Here is a 24273-nt window from a genome sequence, read left to right on the forward strand (position 1 = left end):
TTATACCTTTTGTTGTTGTTGTTTTTTTGTTATCAGTTTAATTTTTAAGTTACTGTATTCATGGAAAGTGTGATCAGTTTCTTCCAGAGATTTTAATTGAATATAGTAAAGTGTAATATCCAAGTGCTAAATCTTTACTAAATGCCATGTCATCAGAGACTTAAAATTTTTCATTGCTATGCCAATAAAACATATTCCTCTCCTTTATTACAAGCTTGCAGTGTAGGTGTAAATATAGTAAGCTGTGGTTTTAGACAAGTGCTGGTGTTCTTTTATTCTCTTTTATGCTTTAGAAAATACTCTAAAGACTTCTTTACATACAAGAAGAGTATAGAGGATTTCAGTGCATGTATATTCATATGTTCATACCAGCTGATAGTTATAAATATTTTGTCATATTTGCTTCAAGTCCTTGTCAAAAACTCAGTGCATTACACACACACACACACACACACACACACACACACACACACACAGCACCTCAGAGGCACTTAGGGGTCCCCCTTTAGCCCATGTAATTTAAATGTGTGTGTCTGTGGACACTGTTGTTTTGTTTGTTTTTTAAGTTTGCATAAACAGAACCACTTAGTATGTAGATCCGTAGAAAACTGATTTCACTTTTTATGTTCTTTTTCTAGAAGTGGTTTGCTGCTTGCCATCTCATTGCCAGAATTTAAGTTTTGGCCAATTTGAAGGGTGATAATTGTTATTTGTATCTGTATTTCTGTAGCTAATTTCTTTCAGAAGGACTTTTGTTCCCTCAAATTGATGATAGTTAGAGATGGGATAGAAGATAGATGGTTAGCAGTTTTTCAGATGGCCCATGTTTGGGGAATGGGGAACCCAGATACCTGTAGAATGATGTTGGATGTGGAGCGGAGGCATGTGTTTTGAAGATCCGGCATGTCTGGAAGGTGTGCTGGTTTTGAGCTTATGGCTCTTTCTGGCTCCACCATCACTTCCGCCTTGACCCATGAGCCCAGGCTGTGGTCTCTGATCTTTTTCGGTCTGTGTTCATCCCCATGCCCTGTATCCCAGTCTTCAGAGAGAGAACTCCATTTAAGTACAGTCTCCCCCACCCTTTGCCCCCACCCCAGGCTTGCCTACTCACCATCTCTGCTTGGCCGACTAAAAATGACTTTCAAGGTTGACATGCCCTGAACTCCTGCTTCACTCCTTATCTCTGTCTTCTCCCAAAGTACCAGCTGATTGGCCCAAAGTCTTGTTGCCCGTGTTACATATCAGTAAGCTATCTCAGATCTTCCTTCAGAATGCCATTAGAAGCCTACCCCTGCCCCAGGCAGAGCTCCCATTGTCTCTAGTTAGTTTCCAGTAGCTCCTGACTGGGAACCCTGGGTTCAGCACTGACCCATTGCTACTGTTAACAACACAGCAGCCACAGTAATCATTCAGCGGTTCTATCAGTTCTTAGCATCCACCTTGCTGGTACTTTCTTGTCTCTCAGGCCCTGGCCCATCACACTCCAGCCCTCTTGGCTCCTCACCCTTCTACCACCATTTCATCTTTCCACTAACATCACTCCACTCAGCCACCCCTCACGCCCAGCCCTGCTTCCCATGATTCAGAAACCCCCACCCCTCACGCCCAGCCCTGCTTCCCATGATTCAGAAACCCCCTCCAACCACCATAGGATTCATGGCTTTATGCCTGCAGCTCTGCTCCAAGGACCCCTTCACAGGGCAGCTGGCCCGAACTATATCCCAGTATACTGAAGAAAGAAGCACTCTACTCTCTTACGGCCAATGCTACTCATGTCCCTTATTCTGTTTGATGTACCCTCATTACATATATTTTTATCCACTCTGTGTGTATGTATGTGTGTGTTCACTGCCACTTATTCTCGTTCAAACAAGTAGAATATAAATTATGTAAAGGTGGATTTTTTTGTGGTTGATCATTATTTTTAGCATTGTATCTAGCAAATAATCAGTAGTGAACTGTTATTGATGGGATGAATGCAAGGAAAAAATGCCATATAAGATTTAAGGAAATAATTTAGTACTAGTGTTCTTAGAAACTGATTTATTGATTTCTCATTACATTTCTTTAAAATTGATGGTGGCTACAATACACTAACACCTTCCCCTGTAAGTAGTGTTTGTGTTATAGATATTATAGTAGTGTTTGTCTTTATAGGTATTAACATCATGATGATGTTTGTTTATTAATTTGTTGTTTATTGACCAGTAGGTCAGAAGACCAGAAGATGGCTTACCTATTCCATTTTCTCATCTTTGATGATAATCTCTCCAGATTGATTAAAGACTTGGCTATTTTTCAGAAATTCCAGAGAAGAAAAGTTTATTCTCTTTCTGATTGATTAACATGTTTCTTTTACACATAGATAAGTTTGGGGTCTGTGTGCGCTTTTACACTAGATGATTTTATTTTTCTCAAATGTTTCAGAGCCATGGAGACAAGAGATCATAGTGCTCTTCATCTTCAACCCTGGAACTTTAATTCTTCGGATGTGTTTGTTGTTGCTACCATTTTATTTCATAGTGGAAATTTACATTTCAAAAAATGGCTCAAATATAGATTATTTCATTAAGTGTACAATCCCACAGTAATGATCATTTAAAGTATAACTGGATTTACTTCAGAGCAGACTCTGTCTGGATCGGTCAGTATTTCCATACACAAAGCACCCGGGGCTCCATGAGCTCTCATTCCACACCAGGTGGAGTTCAGCCATTTGATTGTGATGTCTGATACAATTTTCTCTTCTGACAGCTAATTTTGCAGGTATGTGTATAAATGTATAAAGACTCCTTTGGAAATCTGCTCTTTTTTTCCCTTTATAATAAATTCTGTTCTGACCCAGAATTGCTGTGTTTATAAACTTTTCCCACACAGTAGACTGTAGTGAAAGGTAATAATACCTTGACTTTAATGTCTCTGGGTTTATTTTAAAATCTTGCTCTGTAAACTCCATAAGGCTGTCATTAACAGTGAATAATTTAGTGTTTTCTTTTACTATCAAATTTATGTCCTGAAGAAAAGTTATGAATTGTTAGCTATATTTAAAGAGTATATGAAGTGCTGACTTAAAAAAATACAAAGATGAATACATATTTTTAGGTGCTATAGTTTTAAGTTTTGAAGCATACCTCTACTGGTAGAGTCAAACAGGAGCCCAAAGTGGTCAGTGCCCAGTGGTTTTAAATGCTTGCTTCCCCTGGCATACTGGCATTTCTCCTCTTTCCTGGTCACTGGGGATAACCTTCCCCCCCCCATTAGCCACAGGACCCTCTTGGTCATATCATGGCTTTCTAAACAAGTCCAAGTCTCTTTAAGTATATTCATATTTAGTTATTTCTTGATGTCTGTCTTGTTTTGTTTTTCACCAAAGTGTTCTCTAGCTTTCCATCAACTTCACTTTAGTCTCTTTCCAGCATTACTTTCCATCTTCATGTTTTCTAAGGATCTTGAATCTGTTCTCTCTTCTGCCAGTGGCACTGCCCATGGGTCATTCATCAGCTTAAAGTGCACGTGCCCAGTTGAGTGCCGATAGATGTGTGTGGGCATGGTGATGAGGGATGAAGACACATCTTTCCTGCTTCCCTTGGCAAATGGGGCTCTATGGCTACCTGTCATCCTCTAGCAGATGAATTCTGGTTCTTACTGTCAATGGAGTAAAGCTAGGGACACTGGAAGACATGTATTTTAAGTCTAGCAGAGAGAATTACAAATTTTTGGAAGCCAGCCATTGAAATTTGGACATTTGGTATTAACAAGTTTCCACTTAGTATAAAATTAGCAGCTCAAGCTGTAATTATAGTATGTGCTCCTGAAAAGTGAAATCCGTCCAACTCCACTGTGCAGTCCCTTGTATTCCTGCCACACAAAATTATAGAGCCTCCAGAATTTTGTCCTTGTGTTCTCAACGTATTAGGGAATCCATTTTAGCTTCTACCTTTTGTGTCAGAAATCATATAGCTAGCTATTGTCACTTCATCCTTTGACGCACAGAATGATTTCATCAGGATTCTGGACTTCCATGCAACCAATGTGAATGTGAACTCTCAACTCCAAATAAAACATGGTTTGACCATGTAATAAGGTGAAAGGCAGCGAGAACACCATTTGTGTTGCTGGTTTGACTTGGTTTGGTTTGGTTTTGTGTATTCCAGGCTAACTGAAGGCTCTCCATTCTCCTGCTTTATCCTCCTAAGTGCTGGTATTACAGGCGTGCACTGCCACATCAAGTTCGAAACATCATTCTTGTTGCGAGTTTAAGGGCTATAAAACTGACTGTCTGAAAAGATGGTGTTTGTATCAGAAATTTTAAAGCCTGTGTCTGTTTACTTCTAACATAATTTTAAGTAAATTTTCTAAAAAATACTAGCAAAATGAAACCTATGGGATATGCCATGACTGGGATTCTTAAGAGAAAACATTTCTGATGCCTTTTAAGAAAAATTTTCAGTGCATTATGAAACTGCAATTAGCCATAAGGGTTTGTACGTAAAGCAGTTGCTGATAACATTGATGAGATACACAGGACAGTCTAGTTGATTGCCTAAAAGTAACAATTAGTTTCTGGACTGCTGAGCTCATAAAGCTTGATTTTATATAAACAAGACTGTAATACTTGATTTAAAAAAAAATAGTGCTCAGGTTGCTGTTGTTTATTTGGCTTTCAAAATATAACTTCCAAATGTGAGGAAAAGGTTAAAGCAGACCAACTTTTAACAGCAGAGGCCTGTGAGAGCGAGCCTCAGGCTGCCTGTGTGGAGGAGCCCGAGGTCCAGGCGCTCTTCCCTGGCTGTGGCTCCAGCTCTTCCAGCAGGTGTCACTGTCTGTCAGCCATGGAAGGGCAGGCTGCAGTCCATCCCAGTGTTCTTCACATACCGTGACAAAATTGCAGGAGACAATTTACTTTGGGAAGAAAATGTTGCATCCATGTTCTTTTTCCTTCACGAGCTGAGATGCATTAAAGGAGGAACTTTTTGTGTGGACACAAAGTTCTACTGAGTATTGGAAACATTTTATTTAGAATGAGCAGGGTGTGTCTCGCGAGACCTAAATGAAATGGAACTTTGATGGGTCATTTATTTACAAATTTGCTAAGCAGATATAGGATTTGTTTTTCTGTTCTGCAGTCTGTGATAGCTACAGGGGGGACTTCAACACATCACAAAAAGAACAGTTGCAGCCAGGCACTGATGGCTCAGGCCTGTAATCCTAACTACTTGGGAGGCTGAACATCGGAGAATCAATGGGCTGAGGCCAACCTGGCAGAAAAGTTTATGAGATCCATTCTTTTTTTGGGGGGGGGGGTCCGGTCCTGGGCCTGAACTCTTGGCCTGGATGCTGTCCCTTAGCTCTTCAGCTCAAGGCTAGCACTCTACCACTTGAGCCACAGCACCACTTCGGGCTTTTTTCTTTTTGCTTATGTGGTTCTGAGGAATCGAACCCAGAGTCTCAGGCATGCAAGGCAAGTGCTCTACCACTAAGCCACCTTCCCAGCCCATGAAAGCCATTCTTATTCCATAGCTGAATACCAGTGGGGCACGCATGCCTGTCAACCTATGCTACTTGGGAAGATGACATTCAGAGGACCATTGGTCTAGGCCATCTTGGCAGAAAAGCCTGGGAGACTCCATATCAAGGGAAGAAGCTAGGTGTGATGGCATGTGCTTGTCACCCCAGCTAGAAGAGAAAGCCTGCAGTGTGAGGATCATAGCCACCAGGCAACAAATGAGACCTTATTCAAAAAATGACTAGTGAAGAACTGGGCTGAAGTGGAGCCCAGCACTAGCGAACACAAGGTCCTGAGTTCAAATCCCTGTATTGCCAAGACAAGAGCAGCTGCATTATAGGAAGAAGTCATTGTGTCCTACTGAAATAATTAATAAAAACTTAGATTCAAGTCCCATCTTCATTGTTTTCAAGCCCTACAGGTTTTCTAACTTGCTTGTAGAAGGTAGGTCCAATACCAGTTCTGTCATGAGGTTGTCATTTATTTTAAATGTGGAAACATAGTAGTCAGTTAAGATTTTCTAAGAAGGGCCAGATGTGTTGTCACTGTCTGTCACTAGGCTTTGTAATTGGAACACAGTAGACATGTGTGCCACCTATCTTGTCTTTGTTATTGTTCCCAGAACATCAGCCCATTTGGGAAATAGGTATTGATCCAGTACTCATTTGTAGTTTCCAAACTGTTGAGTGGTTGTCCCAACCTTCAGGAACTTCTGGCACAGTGCATTCAGGAAAGGATTCCATTCTCTCCTTGTCCCTGAGAGGGAAACCTACCAAAGGATCTTAGTCCCTCCTTCCAGCTCTCCACATTCTGTCCGCAAGAAAAGCTACCTTGTGACTGCTACTAATCCTGACCTGATATTTGGGTGACCAAATAGTGGAGCCAGATTAGTGGAGCCAAATAGTTGAAGAATTGAAGAGTATTCTTTTTCAAATTGTTTATAGGTACTTTATAAACTGAAATAGAGCTCAAGATAATTCTTGAAAATAATTATACATGTATAAATTTTTAAGTAGAACCCTGAAACTTGAATAGATTGAGAAAATACAAGATATTTGCAGAATTAAGTTCAGTTATTAGCTTGTGTTCTTTTTGGGGATTGCTTTTTGTATATTTTGTTGGTAATTAGATAATTACATGAAGTCTGTAATGTCTGTACCTATAAACACTAAATACATGCATATTTATAATACGCTCACTTAATGACTATAATTCATTGTTGACCTTTCTGTCATTCTGTAGTTAGATTATTCTAAACATAACTAAATGTGAAATATTTAGCGTAGACTAACATGGGTTTAATTCTCAGCTCTGACACTTGTGAGTTGTGGGCTCAACACTTAAAAAGCAATTAACTGCATTTAAATTTTTTTAAATAACTTGTTCCATTCTGAACAAGTCAGATCCTTAATAAACCCCTGTTCCCACTGTGGTCCAGTGGTGCTGGTTTATCTGGAGTGCTGAGGCAGGTTCTCCGGGGGGCAGATGCCAGGAAACAGAACAGAACCATCTTGTCATGCATATACACTTGAAACAAAATACAGAAATGGATATGAGAACGCTGTTAGGTGGTAAAAATGTAAAATGTGTGTCTAGGTTAGACAGATGGAGACATCTCCTGAGGTTCTAACTTAACCAGTAGAAGGGTTGGAATTGATTTTGAGAATTGAGAATTTCCTAATAAACACTAGTTAAAATGCAGCTCAGAGAAATCTTGCTTGAGGATAATGCACAGGTGAATACCCACAAGTTTCGGAGTGGACACATTTTATTTATTCAGCAGAGGAAAATCAAGACATGGAGCTGTGGGAGAAATGTGTTTAATAGGCTTTTTCAAAAGATCATTTTCGTGATACAAAAAAAAATTGCTGAACCTAGAACAGAGACTTTCCCCCTGCTAGCTTCTTATGTAGCCTTAGGTAAGGCCATGAGTCAACACTGAGCCAGTCACTTCATTCAGCCAGTCATTCCCATTCTCCAGCTGTCCTCTGAGGTGCCATACTGCACCCTTCTGTATCCCTATCCCACAATTAGCGACTCTACTATCCAAATTGGATCCCACATCGTACCCCAATCTGTTCCGGTCCTATGCCGCACCCCTCTCTGTCCGGCTCCCTTGCCATCTAGTCTCCACATCTCTGCCTCCTGAGCTCTGCTCCTCAGCCTTCTCTGTCAAGACCAAAACTGTTGATTGGTTGGTTGAGGCTCTGCTATGTTGACTATTGATCTGGCTGTATGTCATCGGGAAGGAAGCCTGAGGGTGATGCGTATCACTTCATAGGCACGTGACCTTCCCATGCACGCATCACACTGACCTTCGGAGCACCGTCCAGAGCAGGACGCTGCTCTATAAACTGAGTATTTTCCCTTTGTAAATATTAAGTATTTTTGTGGAAATACTCTGAGATCCTATAAATATCCTGTTGTATATTCATGGCTCTCGTCGGTGATAAGTACATTGATTTATTAGAGTTTTCTGTGAGGAAAAGTTAGCTTTTCTCCATGCATTCACTGATTCATGCAATCATTCCTTTGTGGATAATTCATACAAACTCAAAGACATATGTTTTGTGCCTCAGATTCTAACCCAATACTACTGTGATCGTTTGCCTCACATAGGTTCTAACATTGAATACAGACACAGAAAGTTCATTGAAGAAAATGCCTGACTTTCTAAAGTGTCTTCTCTTTGTAAGAAAAGGAGTATCTAATTTTCTGATGTTTCCAGTGAATGGTAAAAATTTAAAACTAAGTCACATGAGTGAAAATTTTGAGACTGTTACCAGGCCCTTTCTAAATCTTCTTTTTTTTTTTTTTTTTGGGTCGGTCGTGGGGCTTGAACTCTGGGCCTGGGCGCTGTCCCTCAGCTCTTCAGCTCACGGCGAGCGGTCTACCACTTGAGCTACAGCGCCACTTCCTCTAAATCTTCTTGATAAACCCAGTCTCGCGTGGTGCTATGATGACCGTAACAGTGGCTTTCAGTGATGCCTGTCATCATGAAACAGGTCAAATCATATCTAGGAAAAAATTGACAAGAATGTTTAATGTTTCTCCTATCCTAAAGGAAAATGAAACAAAAGGCTTAAATAGTAGAAGAATATTACTGGTCAGAGAATAATGGAAACATCTACAAAATGATACAAATATAAAGGAAGTGATTTTGCACATAGATCAAATGCGTTAACTTTTTCATTTTAGTTCAACTGAAGGAATATACCAAAAAAAGTAGCTGAATGAATTTTGTTAATTTCTTGCCTAGTTGCCCCATTTGAAGTTTCAGCTGTAATGTTGGGGACTTTCCCTTGCCAGTTTTCTTTTTCTGTTCCACTCTCTTTTGTGCATGTTCCTCATGACAAAGCTCCTCTCCAGGTTGTGCTCCTCGTAAGCCTGCAGGGCCTCTCCCTGAGCTCCTGGTGGCTCTGTGGATCTCCCCTGTCTTATATTCCTCACAGTGTTGCCTGGTTTCTAAACATAAAACATTGTAGAACATCATATAACAAAGCCTCTTTGTTGTTTTATTAGATGAGAAACAGAGATTCGGTTATGAACGCTCTGGATGTGATCTTGAAGACTCTGATGGCCCGGATGAGGATGATAATGATAATGAAGAGGATGACGAAGACAGCCAGGCAGAATCTGTCCTGTCTGCCACACCCTCGGTCACGGCCAGCCCACAGCATCTTCCATCGAGGAGTGGCCTTCAGGATGCCGGGAGTGTGGACGAGGACCTCAGGATTAGCGAGTGCTTCTCTGGGTCTCACACAGACCCGATGGATGTTCTGCCTAGAGCATTGCTCACCAAGATGACCGTGCTGAGCACAGTGCAGTCGGAGCATAGCAGGAAGACAAATGCGCCGGCAACACCCAGACAGCAGGCTGCCAAAGATGAAGAGGAGATGGCTCCTTCCAGAGATGATTCCAGGTCACCCAGAAGCCCCTGTTATCAGATGTTTGTGGACTACCCCGAGTCTGAAGTTGTGAGCGGCTCCGTGGCAGGAAAGGCTGTCACTTCAACACAGGTAGATGATTGCTGGTGGTTCTCTTCTCCTTTTATGTGTGGAGCCTAATGGCTTTAAAAAAAATTACACATCTACCCAATCCATTGATGGCCAAACCGACGTATGCTATGATGTTACTACTGACACTAAAGACCAAAAGTCTCTTATGTTTGTTGGAGCCTGGCTAAGTGTCTGAACAGGAATCCACATGTTACAAATCTGTAAAAGTAGCAAATGACTCTTGAAAAATAAACCCTCTTATTATTATCTGCTTTTTGACAATCAAACCTCAGATACAGATACGTGTGTGTCACTTTCTAACATATGCTCTGGTACCTACTTATCTCAGGGTCTTTGCTGAATTGTTTCTCAGATGGTGTTGACATGGTGGTGGGTTTGCAATGCAGCATGTAAATGCAAAAGTTTTGTGCTTGCCCTCATTGGCCAAACAGCTGCCTGTTTCCATGACAAATTTAACATGACCCCAGAAAGTTTGAAGAAGTTCACATTGCTTGGAGGAGCAAATTACAGTGACAGCGTGGGAAACCACCCACCAGGAACTCTTGATGGGCAGCCATAGACTGTGGGAGGCCCGGGAAGTGTACAGTGTGAGGCCCTCTTCCTGGCTTCCCCATCGCCAGCAAGGAATTCCGGGAGGAACATATTCTTCTCCCTCCTCGCTGATTTGTGTTGAGTAGTTTCATAGGACTTTTCTAAATTGGAAAGGTTTTTATTTGCTAGCTAACACTGAAGAAAAAGAAAAGTAAGCCAGGCACTGGTGGCTCATTTCTGTAATCCTAGCTACTCAGGAGTCTTAAGAGCTGAGGATCAGAGTTTGAATCTAGCCTGGGCAGGAAAGTCAGTGAGACTCTTATCTCCAATAAGTACCCAGAAAAAGCTGGAAGTGGTGCTGTGGCTCAAGTGGTAGAGCACTAACCTTGAGCAAAAAGCCCAGGCCCAGAGTTCATGCTTCAGGACAAGCAAAAAAAAAAAAAAAGAAAAGAAAAAGAAAAAAAAAAACTATATAAGCTTAGATTTCTGTACTCCAGATGAAATCAGTATGACTTAGGTAAATTCTATACATATTTTAGTATAAAATGTGGTGATGTCTAGGAAAGTTCCATGCAAGATGTGTTCCACTTTTTTTTTACTGAAAAAAGAAGAAATTTAACAATACAATAGAGGGTTTTTTTTTTCTAATTGGAAATGTATTTCTAAATCGAAACATAATGAAACAAAGTTGCTGCAAATGACATGTGTTTTTACCTCATTTTGAAGAAGAGACTGAGCAGTAACCTTTTACCTCAGTGATTTGGGATACTCTTCCACGCCAGGCTCATTTTCCTCTCTTGTCTTTTAGGACATGCCATTGGTAAGACTTTCTCCTGCCACAGTGGAGCTCAGCCCGCAGCCCACAGCCAGCATTGCCTCTCCTGCCTTACCTCATCCTGACACTCAAGACCAGAAGCAGCAGACCACCCCTCACCCACCTCCAGGCCTGCCTTCTCCCCAGACGCACTTGTTCAGCCACCTCCCCTTGCATTCCCAGCAGCAATCAAGGACTCCGTACAACATGGTTCCAGTGGGGGGGATCCACGTGGTGCCCGCTGGCCTCACCTACTCCACCTTTGTACCCATTCAGGCCGGGCCCATGCAGCTTACCATCCCTGCCGTCAGCGTCATTCACAGGACCACAGGCACTCCTGGGGACACCATCACGGAAGTGGCCGGTACGACAAATCCTCCTGGAGTACCTGAATTGAGCAGTGTTGTGCCATGTTTTCCCATTGGCCAAATCCGTGTGCCGGGCCTTCAGAACCTAGCAACCTCCAGTCTGCAGTCCCTCACCTCACTAAGCATGGAAACCGTCAATATTGTAGGTCTCGCCAACACCAACATCACCCCACAGGTCCACTCCCCAGGACTTGCTCTCAACGCCGTGGGACTGCAGGTGTTGACTGCGAACCCTCCTCCCCAAAGCAGTCCTGCCCCTCCAGCGCACATTCCTGGGCTCCAGATCCTGAACATAGCCTTGCCAACCCTGATTCCCTCAGTCGGCCAGGTAACCGTGGAAGCCTCCGGAGCTTCTGAAGTTCCAGCTGCCCACAGCAAAGCAGCCGAGATGCAGCCCAAGCAGACACCTGCAGCCAGTTTAAGCCAGGTCAGCAGGACTGAGTCTCCTCGGGGGTCAGCTAAAGTCCTGCAGGAAAATGCAAAGAAAGTCCTGGGTCCATCGGCCCCTGCAGGTGACCAAGCAAGGCTCGATGGCGCAAGTAAAACAGACTCCGAGAGGGCCATCCTGGGGAACCACACCAAGCCCACGCCCGAGCTCACGTCCTTGCCTGTGCCAGCGGCACTGCAGAAGGCTCGTGGGAAAGCCCTGGGAAAGCCGTCGGGGCTGCACACCCTCTCTCCAGACAGGCAGGTTCACAGGCCCCCAGCCCCACCCAGCAGGCCGCCCACGGTGCACTTCAGTGACGTGAGCAGCGATGAAGATGAGGACAGGCTCGTGATCGCAACCTAGTGGTTTATTTTTTATCTTTTATCATTTTTTTAAAAAAAAATTAACACTTAAAGGTTTCTTTTTAAAACCCTCTTTTCCTTAAAGCACATTTTTCTGACATGAACTCATGACTAATCTTTGTGCAATCATGAACTTTTGACCAATAATTGTTTTGTGTCAGCTCCAGCCGTTTTTGTATATGTTGTATAGACAATTGTGCCTTTTAGGAGTTTTACGTTTAGACACTGTACAGATTGTTGAATATCTATATGCATAAAAATGTTATATATGTATATGAAAACCAGGTAGTTATTTGTGTTTAGTAAGAAGAACCAGTCAAATAAATCAAATGATTAAATTATATGTTGCACTGTTAAATATAAATTTTTATGGCCGTGGGGCAGTTTCTGTGTATAAATTAGTATGTAAACCCCATATTTATTGTATTCATGTTAGTCTTTGCAAATGGATCTGTCCTCCTCGTGTAAGACAGTAACTTTACACTTCAGGCAGATTTTCTGTGTAATGAAATGTTTCAGTAAAATATTGTTTACTGACTTTACCCATGCTTGAGTTGTGCCATCATTTTACCCTAGTAGATTAGCAGTCTGCTTTCAGAATAATAAGCACAGGTTGTGTGCCTTCCCTATCCTACCCTTAGCTTTGAGAAACAGGAAGGGTAGTCCTTTCTCTACCCTGTGATGGATGATTGCAGCCCAGCAACCAAGAGACCAGTCTTTCTTAGCTGTGAGAAAGAAGTTTGTAACCATGCACTTGGTAGGTGATTGGATATTTCGGAACACTTTGTATAAGTACATACAACAGCTGAAATGAGCAAAGTTCCTAAATATGGAAATGAAAGTTCCTGATTTACATAAACTAAGCAGAGGATGGTCTTGAGAGCTTGGTGTCTTGAGATTCACAGAGCCCTAGGCTGCACATTAACCAGGGCTCTTGCTTTTTGGTCTTAACCTGTTTCACAGGAAGCTCTACACAGCTCTAAACCCTAGAGAGCCAAGATTTATGGAAGGACCAGATACAGTCTGGGAGGTTTGCTGTCACTCTTGCAGAAAAGTGGCAGGAAGTAAGGTGCAAGTATTTCTACCCCCTCTATTTGCATTACCACCCAAGGATTACAGATGCTAGGTTTGTGAGAATCACTTTTTGTTGGAATTTGAATAGCACACAATTATCACAATGTGGTGGTATTTCTAAAGGCCTGCTTCCTACATTTGGCCCTGGATTAAATATTGTGTGATGTTTGGATGTTTTATTAAAAGTTTCATAATTCTCTAAGATAACTTAATTGTGCTGTGTACCTTGAACATTTCAAGATCCACTACATTATGTATATGGATATTAGTGATTTTTATGATTTAATGTTGCTTTTCAAGTATTTTCCTAGTACAGACAGAGTCATTGGCTAGAATGGTTCAATTTAAGATTTTCCAACTTCACAGTAGGAGGAAGCGATCTGTAATACAAAGAAACGATTTGGGATTTGGACCTTTTCCCAGGCTGGTGTTAGGCTGGAGGCCGGGCAGCAATGGCAAGGGCTGCAGCACCCAGCAGCCCTGCATTACTAAGGGCAAACTACTGACACTACAGCATGCTGTGTTGGCTAAATAAGGACACTTGAAAGGTTGGGTACAGTAAGTGCATTTTTGACTTAGCAACATTTTCAGCCTGTAATCGTTTTTTCAGGATGTAACCTCACATAAGTGAAGGATCGTCTATCTGTATCTGAAATGTATGCTTGTGTGTCCAAAACACAGGGAATAGAATTTTTCCAGTAATTTTTCCCAAGGTGCACTGTCTAAATTTCCCAAGTGAAAATAATTTGCAAGTAATGTAATTCAGAGAGCTGCTGAGACTTCATTTTGTGCTTTCATGCAAGACCAGGCCATCCACAGAACTAAGGGACAATGGCATAGCTGTTTTCTTTGGTAGGTAACTTATTGATAGGGAGGTGAAGGCCTAATATGGAACTGGGGATTATAGCCCAGTAGAAGAGTGTTTACATAGTAGCGTGCATGAAGCTCTGGGTTCAAGACACTGCTGCAAGTAATATTATTGATACTAATACTAGTACTAGTACTAATAAAAAGAATGTAAAACAACTTTTAGTATCTTTTCATATGAGTCTTACCACTATGCCCCAAACAGAAGTGTTGGGAAAAAATAGCTAAAGAGCTGAAGGTCATTTCTCTAACTTCCAAAAATGAGCATATATGTGTTATGAACATTTTTTATAAGTTAACATAAGCCAAGAGCATTCAAGTAACGCATTTGCATTTCTGAAACTGAGGCCACAGGGATAATTATTTCTTTCAGAAAGATAATTAACAGATGATACTTAATATAGAGATTTTGGTTCTCATTTTATCTTTTTTTTTCATAACACAGCCATGATTTTCCTATCACAGAAACTGTATAAATAACACTTTTTCTCATTAATCCCTGACCTAAATTTTAAATGATGTCATTTAATAAGGATTATGGTATATGATCATTATTCTGACTGGAAGACTCAAATATCTTTCTCGATGTGTGCTCAGATCACACTGTAGCTTCAGTCTATTCATTTTTTTGTGTGCTTTCCCCCTGCTTTCTGTTTAGTTTTACATTTTAAGAATGAGTTTAAGCAACACCAAAAAAAGTTGACTTTCACTAATTTTGTTATAAAGCCGTTTGTAAACTCTTAAGTTTGCTACATCTTAGTATGGGAATCTTTCTTCAATTTCCCATGACCTGAAAGCATTATTTAATATTTAGACAGACAGAGTCACAATGTTATAGTGACAATAATTTCCTAATGTCATAAAAGTAGAGAAACTATATTTAGAGCAAGAATAACACCATGCTTTATAAAATCTAAAATCATGAAAATAGTACTACCTAAAAGTCCTGATTTTTAGTCTTTGTACATAAGCTTGATAGAGAACCTGCATGCACATGGATCTGTGTTAGTACTGTAGACACATCTGCTCTTGGCTGTTTCTTGTCTTCTGAGGCTTCCTGAGGCTTGGTTCAGAGGACTCTCACATCTGCAAAACTGAGTAATGATGCAAGTCCCAGCCAACTCAATACCACACAACATGCAAAGGAAATTAGAAGATACACTTTCAAAGCTTAAGGGGTATACCAGTGTTTAAGTCAGTCATGTAAACTAGAGAATCTTAAGAGTAATCAGTATCTATCTTAGAAATCATAGACTATAAACATGAGAGTTAAAAGTTTTTGGCTTACATAATAAAGGAACATCTTCCATTTATAAGGGATTGTTGTATTTTTTTCTTTTTTTTATTGTGAAAATACTGTACAGAGGGGTTACAATTACATGGGCAAGATAATGAGTACATTTCTTATCAAGCATTGTTGCCTCCTCCTTTATCCCCCCCCCCTCCCCACCACCAAAGTTGTAAAGTTCGTTTTTCTACATAGCATCTTGTACATCTCATTGTTGCAATGGGTCCACCTGTATCCCTATTTAAACAATTTGGTTTTTCCCTTCCCCTCAACAAATTATACCAACATCAAATACAGTGAAAATGGGTTTTTTTGTCCTCCCTCCCTCCCTCCCTCCCTCCTTCCTCCCTCCGTCCCTCCCTTCCTTCCTTCCTTCTTCTCTTATTTCATTCTTTCTCTTCTCTCTTTCTCTCTTCTTCTTTTTTCATTATTTTGTGCGGGTACTGGGGCTTGAACTCGGGGTCTCACACTATGTATCCCTTAGCTTTTTCACTCAAGGTTAGCACCCAACTACTTAAGCCACACCTCCACTTCTGACTTTTTGCTGGTTAATTGGAGATACGAATCTCACAGACCTACCTGTCGGGGCTGCCTTTAATTGTGATCCTCAGATCTTAGTCTCTTGAGTATTAGGGATTTATAGGCATGAGCCATAGGCACTGTACACATTGCTCTTGTTTTGTGTATGTGATGATCCTGATGAGCTATTTTTGCTCAAGGCTAGTGCTCTACCACTTGAGCCACAGCTCCACCTTTAACTTTTTGGGTAGTTAATTGGAGGTGTGAGTCTCATGAACTTTCTTGCCTGGGCTGGCTTCAAACAGCAACCATCAGATCTCAACCTCCTTAGTAGCTAGGTGTGAGCTACAGATGCCTGGCTTAGTGCTCTTTTAATTTGGTAGATTCAATATATTTACTGGAGAGATGTATTGCTAACCCAAAGGAGGAAGATCAACATCCAAAGAGATCCCACCCCTTGGAGTGATCTGCTGGATAGAAGGCAGAATTTAATGGGAAAACAAAGCTCTGGGAGGTTGAAAATGTGACTGTGCTAAATTAATAGAGTAGCCATTTCATGTATACCGAATCCAATAGGTATCGTTTTCATCTTCCTCCTCCACAAGGAAAAACATCATCTTGAGGAAATTAAAGATACATTATTCAGTCATAGGTAAAAGATAGCCAGTCTCCCATAATCACAGTCCTTCGAGTCTCTTGTTATGGTTGGAATATGACATGTCCCCCTGCAGATTCCTTGTTGAATGCTTCATCTTCAGCTGATAGCTATTTTGGGAGGTTCTAGAAACTTTAGGAGGTGGGTATCTGGGCCCAGATCCTTCCTCACCCTCTCCTCTCACCCACCACAATTAAACAATAACTTCCTTCTCCACAGGCTCCCACCACCATAATGTTCCTTGACCTCAGACTCAAGGGCTATGGACTAAGATTCCTCTGAAACCATGAACTGAAATAAATCCCTTCGTCCTTTAAGTTGTCCTGTCAAGTATTTTGTCACAGTGAGATAAAAAGTTACTAACACATCTCCTCAGCTGAGATGTTTGTACTCTGACCTTGAACCAGATACAGACAAACACATTTCATGAGATCACTAAGGTCTAGAGGCCAAACTCAAAGTGGCCTTGATTAGAGGTTTAAAGGCAGGACAATGTGGAGGGAGCTTATGACATGCAAGAAAACACCTGAGGAGAGTCTCAGCAAAAATAATGCAGAAGTTATCTTCTTAGTGGGGAGAGAGAGTCAAGGATTATGAAAGAAGACCTGGGCTATTGGGAGGGGAAGTCCATGTCCTCATTAGCTTTTGTGTAAAAGCAGGTAGAAACTGGCAGGAATTCACAGCTCACAGGCAAAACTTCTTATTTGCATAATAACCAGACATGGGTATGGAAGAACATATTTATCTCCCAGGAAGACTGTGGGATTAAAAATTCTAGTGTTATTCACGTCAGGCCTTTGAGATGCATCAGGATCAGCCAAGAGAGGAAAGGCATTCCTTCCCCTTCCTTGATTCGGAAGGGAGTTTGGAATACCACTGGCCAGAGCTGGGATTCTGAGGACTATGTACTCTGAGGAGACATGGGAAACTGAGAAGAGTCCCTAAAGGGATCCATGAAGCTCCTGTATTATAATATGAGGGATAAAGGAAAGACGTTTCACCCAAAGTCATGAATCAGGTTTTGTTCGTTGTGTACTTCCATCCATTCTGACATAATTAAATGATTTAATGCCTTGCTAACATTTCTAATTGCTTTTGTTTGCTCTCTGTGAACTCTGGGTTGTCTTTCTCCATCATGCCCTAGTATACATTAGATACCAAGCATTTGCATCATACACTGAGGAATTATTCTTGTAGGTGCTGCACTATTTCCACTGGAGGTGAGAATCACACTTGAGATGGTGGACTATTGAACTTAATGACTCTGGAAGAGCTTTTTATTTTTTCCCTATCATCTAAGCCATCTACCTCTTGATTTAGATAAATATTGTGACCCCTCAAACTAGATGGGAAAATTTCTTAGCTTAAAGAGATAATTATAACTTTGGGAGGGGGAGGAGTTGGGGTGGTGAGGAGGAAAGGGATGGTAGGGGAAGAATAAAGGAGGAAGTAACAATGCTCAATAGGAAATGTACTCATTACCTTACTTATGTAACTGTAACCCCTCTCTACAGTATCTTTATAAAAAATATATACAAAAAGCTAGTTTCAATATTAAGTACATTAATGTGTTCTACTAGCCTTAAATGGCAAGACTATATGCAAGTAGATCATGCTTCATTCATACAATAGACAAGGATTTTATGATCAAGTTAAGCATTATATCAAGTATTGTAGTGTTTTGTGTGTGTGTGCATGCATGCACATGTGTGTGTGTGCATATGCATGTGCACATATAGGTGCATACTACTACTGGGGCTTTAACTCGGTACCTTGTATTCTTCCTTAGTTTTTTTCCTCAAGGTTGGTACTATACCACTCAAGTTACCACTTCTTGATTTGTTTATTGGAATTATTCTTTATTTATTGGAATTGGATCTCTTATTTGTCTACCTGGGCTGACTTTGAACCAGGCTGCCCCTATCTCAGCCTCCTGAGTAGCTAAAATTACAAGTGTGAGCCACTGGTGCCTGGCTCAGAATGCAGTATTTTATATTTCAACAACAACAGAAAATACTGCATGATGTTAACCCCATCTTATGGTTGAGAAAATTGATTAAGAAAAAAGAGCTAGCTAAGTTCTGAGGTGGGATTGTAAAACTAGGTCTGTTTTTCCTACTGTTCTTGTTGCCTCTGGGGAATGAATTACAACTCTTGGTTTGAATTACACTCATTTCTAAGTCTACTTCATATTCAGAAAATATTCCCTTCTGAAATGAATATGTCCAGTGTCATGGATATTTGTGTAGATAATAGATTTTTATAACCTTTTTCTAGGTACTTTCTTAGAGTTGATATAATAGGAGCCATCAAAATATTTAGTGAAAAAAATCACTTAATTTAAATTGCAGGAGACAAAAGGTACTTTAAATCGACAATTCTAATCAAACATAAAATGTGAATTTCGAAGTATATTAGGTTTCAATTATTAATCATCATTCCAAAACTGTCTTTGTTATATATCATGATTATAAAAGTTAGATTGACTGTTGTTGTGGATTCATATTCCTTTGGTTTAGATACAGTTCAATCACAATATATAATAATAATGACCTTGAGTTTGACTTCTTCAGAAATACTTCCAAAAAGAAATGGAGTAATTTTCCACTGCTTTTGACCGACAAGTTAATGATTTAAACAGATTTCTCCTATGAGAGGAGGCATTATCAAATTGTACTGCTTTTGTATGTGTGGATATGACTATAATGAAAAGGAAATAAATGTATTTACAATTCCTATTTGCAAAAACAGCAAGGTAAAATATTCTATCTGCTTAGCAAATGGTTCCATATCTCAATCATCAGTGAAGAGTGGGACTACTCCCAACTATTCCATTTATTCTTCCTCTAATTCTCTTAATTTGCATTCTGAAAACGTGGAAGGGAATAATTACACTTTTCTTTTGTGTTTTCCACACATGTATGGATTCTAAATGAGATATTTCATGAAGATCAGTTAAAACATGTGTTACGTTGTTGCTTTTGCCTCAAACAAGACATCTTTATTCATTTTCAGTTACTTGAAAGACTGCTTAGTTATTTACTGAGGAATGTTACCAAATGGACCTAAAGGAAAGCAGGGAGGGTGAAAGACACCAGGCTTTACATTTCCAAAGGGCAGTCATGGGAAGCAAAGCCAGCTTTGAGATCAGTCAATTAGCCAGGCATGCTTGGCTTTCTCTGCTAATAGCAAAGCTCATGTTTGCCCCAGGGGGTCAAATGTTAAGACAGGTTTTAAGTCAGTATTTGTACCCTTTGATACTTTTGGATTTAGATATTTTGGAACCCCTTTATCCATTAGACAACATATTCTTTGAAAGTATTTTACAATGTCATGCAAAGAGTCTGCTTGTATATAAGCACTCAGGTGCAATCATAATCATTGTTGATTGGGAAAAAATGTATCCAATCTTCATTAAAAGTAGAGTAACTGTTGAAATAACTTGCATTGTTTCATGGTCTGCAAAGGTTGGAACCCTTTTAATTCATTTGGATTACAATTTGAATGATGGGATAAATTTCAATAGAATAATTGTATATATATAAATATATATATATATATATATTACATGTATACATCTATATGTTACTTTAAAAAGAAATTCTGACCTACATGATTAGAGACTTCTTTTCACTAATGGCATCATAATAGGCTCTTCTTGGTCTCAGCCTCCGGTGGAAATCATGTGAAATATTTAGTGCCTGGTACATGAGCCCTCCCTCTTTGATGCTTAAGCAGCCCAGTGCCTCAGGTCAGAGCTCTGAAGTTTCTTAAATAGAGATAAAGATCAGAACCAACACTGGCCCCCAGGGACCTCTCCTGGAAAAAAAAATGTTCTGTTTGTTTTGTTTTGTAACTAAACAAATTCCTCCACCTCTTTGTTGTCATTTTTTTTCTAAATCCTTCAAAAACATAGAGAAAGAAGGATTTGAAAGACATCAGACTGAGGAGTCAAAACATGGGACCTTTCTACTCTAGGTCAGTTCTGTGTGCTTTACAATTTCAACTGAAATACATCAAATATTTCCATGACAGATGCCCTCTTGTTTCCCAGTCAGTTAAGCCTCGTTGGCATTGCGTATCTTTGCTATTTAAGTAACTACCTCTTCCAACATGGAACATACAGGTTGAATATATTGATACATAATTTGCAACATAATTTGTAAATGAAGGATTTGAAAAGCCTGTGTATTTCATTAATCCAGTGAAGTGTTAGGAGCCCTAGCCATCTGATGGCCTCAGTGTGAGTCCATTTCAGCTCAGTCTCTGCTCAAGGTTTACCTCAGTGACTGTAGATGGCATTGCTAACTCTTATGACATCTCACAAGTTTATGAGTGCATAGATTTTGGACAAGGACAATGCATTTACACAGAAATATCTCATTGCAGTGACATCATTAGGTATAGTGTGATATTGGTTTGTCAAAAAATCATAATTTTGATTCTTTTAAATGCTGCATAAGAATTAAATAATACAGTGCATAAGAATAGATCACTTAAATTCAAATCCCAGGTAGACAAAATGGTCAGCTAATTGTCTAAATTATTTTCTGGGCATTGGATTATCTGTTAGTTGGGGCAAAGTACCTCAACCTCAGAGGGCTTTGGAGAAGACTAAAGCAGATGGAAAACAATTCCTAGGTCAACAAATGTTAGCAGCAATTATGAGTTTGGTGATGATTTTGAATATGTTGCAACAGAAGATGTAAACTTTTTTTTCAACAAATACTTACAAGGTATCTACCACATGTAAGATCACACTCAATCTTTTTCTGAATGTATTTTTAAAAAGTTTTAAAATTATATAGTAGGTTTTTGTTGTTGTTGTCATTGTGTTTTATTTGTGCTGGTCCTAGGGTTTGAACTCAGGACCTAGGTGCTGTTCCTGAGCCTTTTTGCTCAAGGCTAGCACTCTACCACTTGAGCCACACAGCTCCACTTCATTAATTAGAGATGCGTTTCCTGGATTTTCTTGCCCCAGCTAGCTTCAAACTGTCATCCTCAGATCTCAGCCTCCTGAGTAGTTAGGATTACAGACGTGAGTCACCACCCCCGGTTTAAAAATGCTGTTGTGTTGTGTTTTATATTAAATATTTTCTGAGTGGGCTTGGCAGGAAAAGCAGACAAGGCAGAAGAAAAATGATAAAACCAAACAGGTTGTCTCTAATGTGAAAGACTCTGCCTAAAAATTCCAGAATGAAGGATTCACATATGTCTGCAGCTGACAGAGAATAAAGGATCTCAGTAGGTGGAAAGTGTAATTTAGAAGACAGGCATGCATTTCCCAGGTTTTTCTGTGTTTGATTTTGTTCTTGGAGGAAGCTACTTCTCTCTCACATTGCCCAGGCCTGCTCAGTAACCATCCTTAGGCTCCCTGTCCCCCAAAGGCTCAGGGGGGGCAAATTCAGTGTACACTGTATTTCTGGATAAGTTAGAACTAAGACTGCTTATCATCTGAAAATTTCAGGTTACTCCCAACTGGGATTGCAGGATCGCTGGATTAAACTGGGCAGCAAGAATTATAAAGAGTTTGTTAGTTAAAAGTGAAGATAGTTTCAGTCTAGATAATTTTGTTTTTCAAGGATGTATGTGTATGTGCACACGTGTGTGTGTGTGTGTATGTGTGTGTGTGATAGAGACAGAGACAGAGACAGTACTGGGTCTTGTACTCAGGGCCTGAGTGCTGTCCCTTAGCTTTTTTACTCAAGGATGGTACTCTATCACTTGAGCCATACCTTCACTTCTGGCTTTTTGGGGTTGGATTTGAACAGGAATTCTCAGATATCAGCCTCCTGAGTAGCTAAGATTACAGGCATAAGATACCAGCATCTGGCTCTTAGTGTGCCTTTAGGAATCATAACTTTAAGTGTAAAAGGAAAACTCAAGCGAACATCTTCCATTTTTTGTTTAATAGACGAAGAATGAGAGATTCAAAGAGAATAAACTCTTCATGTCCATCCTTTAGAAAAGATACGGATGGCAAAGAGTCCCATTGACAGTGGCTCACAGTGTTGACTCACATTATTCCCTTCCTCTACCACCAGCTTCCCAAAATGAATCACATTTTGCCTCCATCTCATCATCTATAAAATTGGTATAATATTAATTCTTCCGTGTAATATCAAAAATAATGATCGGAACCATTTTCAAAGTAAACATTCTAAACTTTTTCTAAAATATATTCTATTGTCTTTAAGTGGTTGCATAAGCATTCAACAAAGCAATATACAAATACAGTGTATCGTGATCAATGCCATCTCTTTCCTCCTCCTCCCCTATTCCTCCCAACCCTACCCTGTCCCTCAGTAGTCTTAATTTTGTAAGACAAGCATTATATTTTATGAGTAACTTCTTCCCCCCACCCCTTTCTTCTCTTCATCCAACTATTAATTCAGAGAATTAAGAAAAAAATCTTTAAGTCTAAAAGCCTTAGTGGCATGTATTTATGAGATCCACAGAAGTACCTTTAGCAAAATATAGAAATAGTTGTCATTAAAAAGATTAACTGGATCCAGGCGCTGGTGGCTCACTCCTGTAATCCTAGCTACTCAGGAGGCTGAGATCTGAGGCTCGAGGTTCAAAGCCAGCCCAGGCAGGAAAGACCATGAGACTCCTATCTTCAATAAACCATCAGAAAACCGGAAGTGGCATTGTAGCTCAAGTGGTAGAGTGCTCGCCTTGAGCTGAAGAGCTGAGGGACAATGCCCAGGCCCAGAGTTCAAGGCCCACGACCGACAAAAAAAAAAAAAAAAAGATTAACTGGGCTGGGAAGGTGGCTAAGTGGTAAAGTACTTGCCTCGAATGCATGGGTTTGATTTCTCAGCACCACATAAGCAGAAAAAGCCGGAAGTGGCACTGTGGTTCAATCTAATCTTGAGCTGAAGAGCTGAGGGACAGCACCCAGGCCCAGAGTTCAAGCTCCACCATCAGCAAAAAAAAAAAAAGATTATAACTTTTTTACTGCAATTAACATTTTTTTAGTCTCCCAAGCTATGCTTTAGTTTAAGTAAGAGACATTGTCATATCTCTTGAATATAAGGGACTTGAGGATTTAAAGGGAGCTTGGGGAAATTGTTTGATAATCCAAATATAGAAAAAGGAAAGATAAAACTTCTTATTTTTAGGTACTCTACTACTTAATACAGTAGTGTTTACTTTTGTTATTTTTGAGACATTGTCTTGCATTTTGCTCAGGCTGGCGGGGACCCACTTCTCACTCTAACTGCCCAGCATTTTGTTGGTTGAGATAGGATCTCATGAGTTTTTTGCTGGGGCTGGTCATAAACCATGATCCTCCCAATATCAGCCTCTTAAGTATCCAGTATGGATACAACTTTTTTTGGGGGGGGGGTCCGGTCGTGGGGCCTGAACTCTGGGCCTGGGCACTGTCCCTCAGCTCTTCAGCTCAAGGCTAGCGCTCTGCCACTTGAGCCACAGGGCCACTTCCAGCTTTTTCCTTTTTGCTTATGTGGTGCTGAGGAATCGAACCCAAGGCCTCAGGCATGCAAGGCAAGCACTCTACCACTGAGCCACCTTCCCAGCCCTGGATACAACTTTTAATGTAAGAGTGTTGATTTGTTTCATCTGTGTCTTTGAATTTGTTAATCTCCTACGAGAGCTACTACTTGTTGGGCTTTTGTTTGTGTGTTTACATAAGTAAAATTTAATTTCTGCATTTTACTAGTGTTAAGTAGTAGTAGTACTATTTATTTGTATAACAGGGTTTTTGCTTTTAACCATATTCTTTTTTTTTTCTATCACCAGGCTCATCATGAAGGTGAAGATATTCATTTTAAATTAAAATAAATTCAGATGTTTTCCTGGCCTGTACATTTATAAGGAT

General features: G+C 40.3%; 1 protein-coding gene across 1 annotated transcript in view; it reads left to right on the forward strand.

Annotated features, from left to right (window-relative positions):
* Hivep1 (human immunodeficiency virus type I enhancer binding protein 1) overlaps positions 1-12569 on the forward strand; it is a 121612-nt gene extending 109043 nt beyond the window's left edge. The window contains exons 8-9 of the mRNA XM_013036504.1: positions 9029-9525; positions 10865-12569. Of these exons, the coding sequence (XP_012891958.1) occupies positions 9029-9525; positions 10865-12028 (1661 nt within the window). The 3' untranslated portion in view covers positions 12029-12569. The remainder of the gene's footprint in view (positions 1-9028; positions 9526-10864) is intronic.
* The last annotated feature ends 11704 nt before the right edge of the window (positions 12570-24273 follow it).

Source organism: Dipodomys ordii, unplaced genomic scaffold, assembly GCF_000151885.1.
Source record: "Dipodomys ordii isolate 6190 unplaced genomic scaffold, Dord_2.0 Scaffold296, whole genome shotgun sequence".
NCBI lineage: Eukaryota > Metazoa > Chordata > Mammalia > Rodentia > Heteromyidae > Dipodomys > Dipodomys ordii.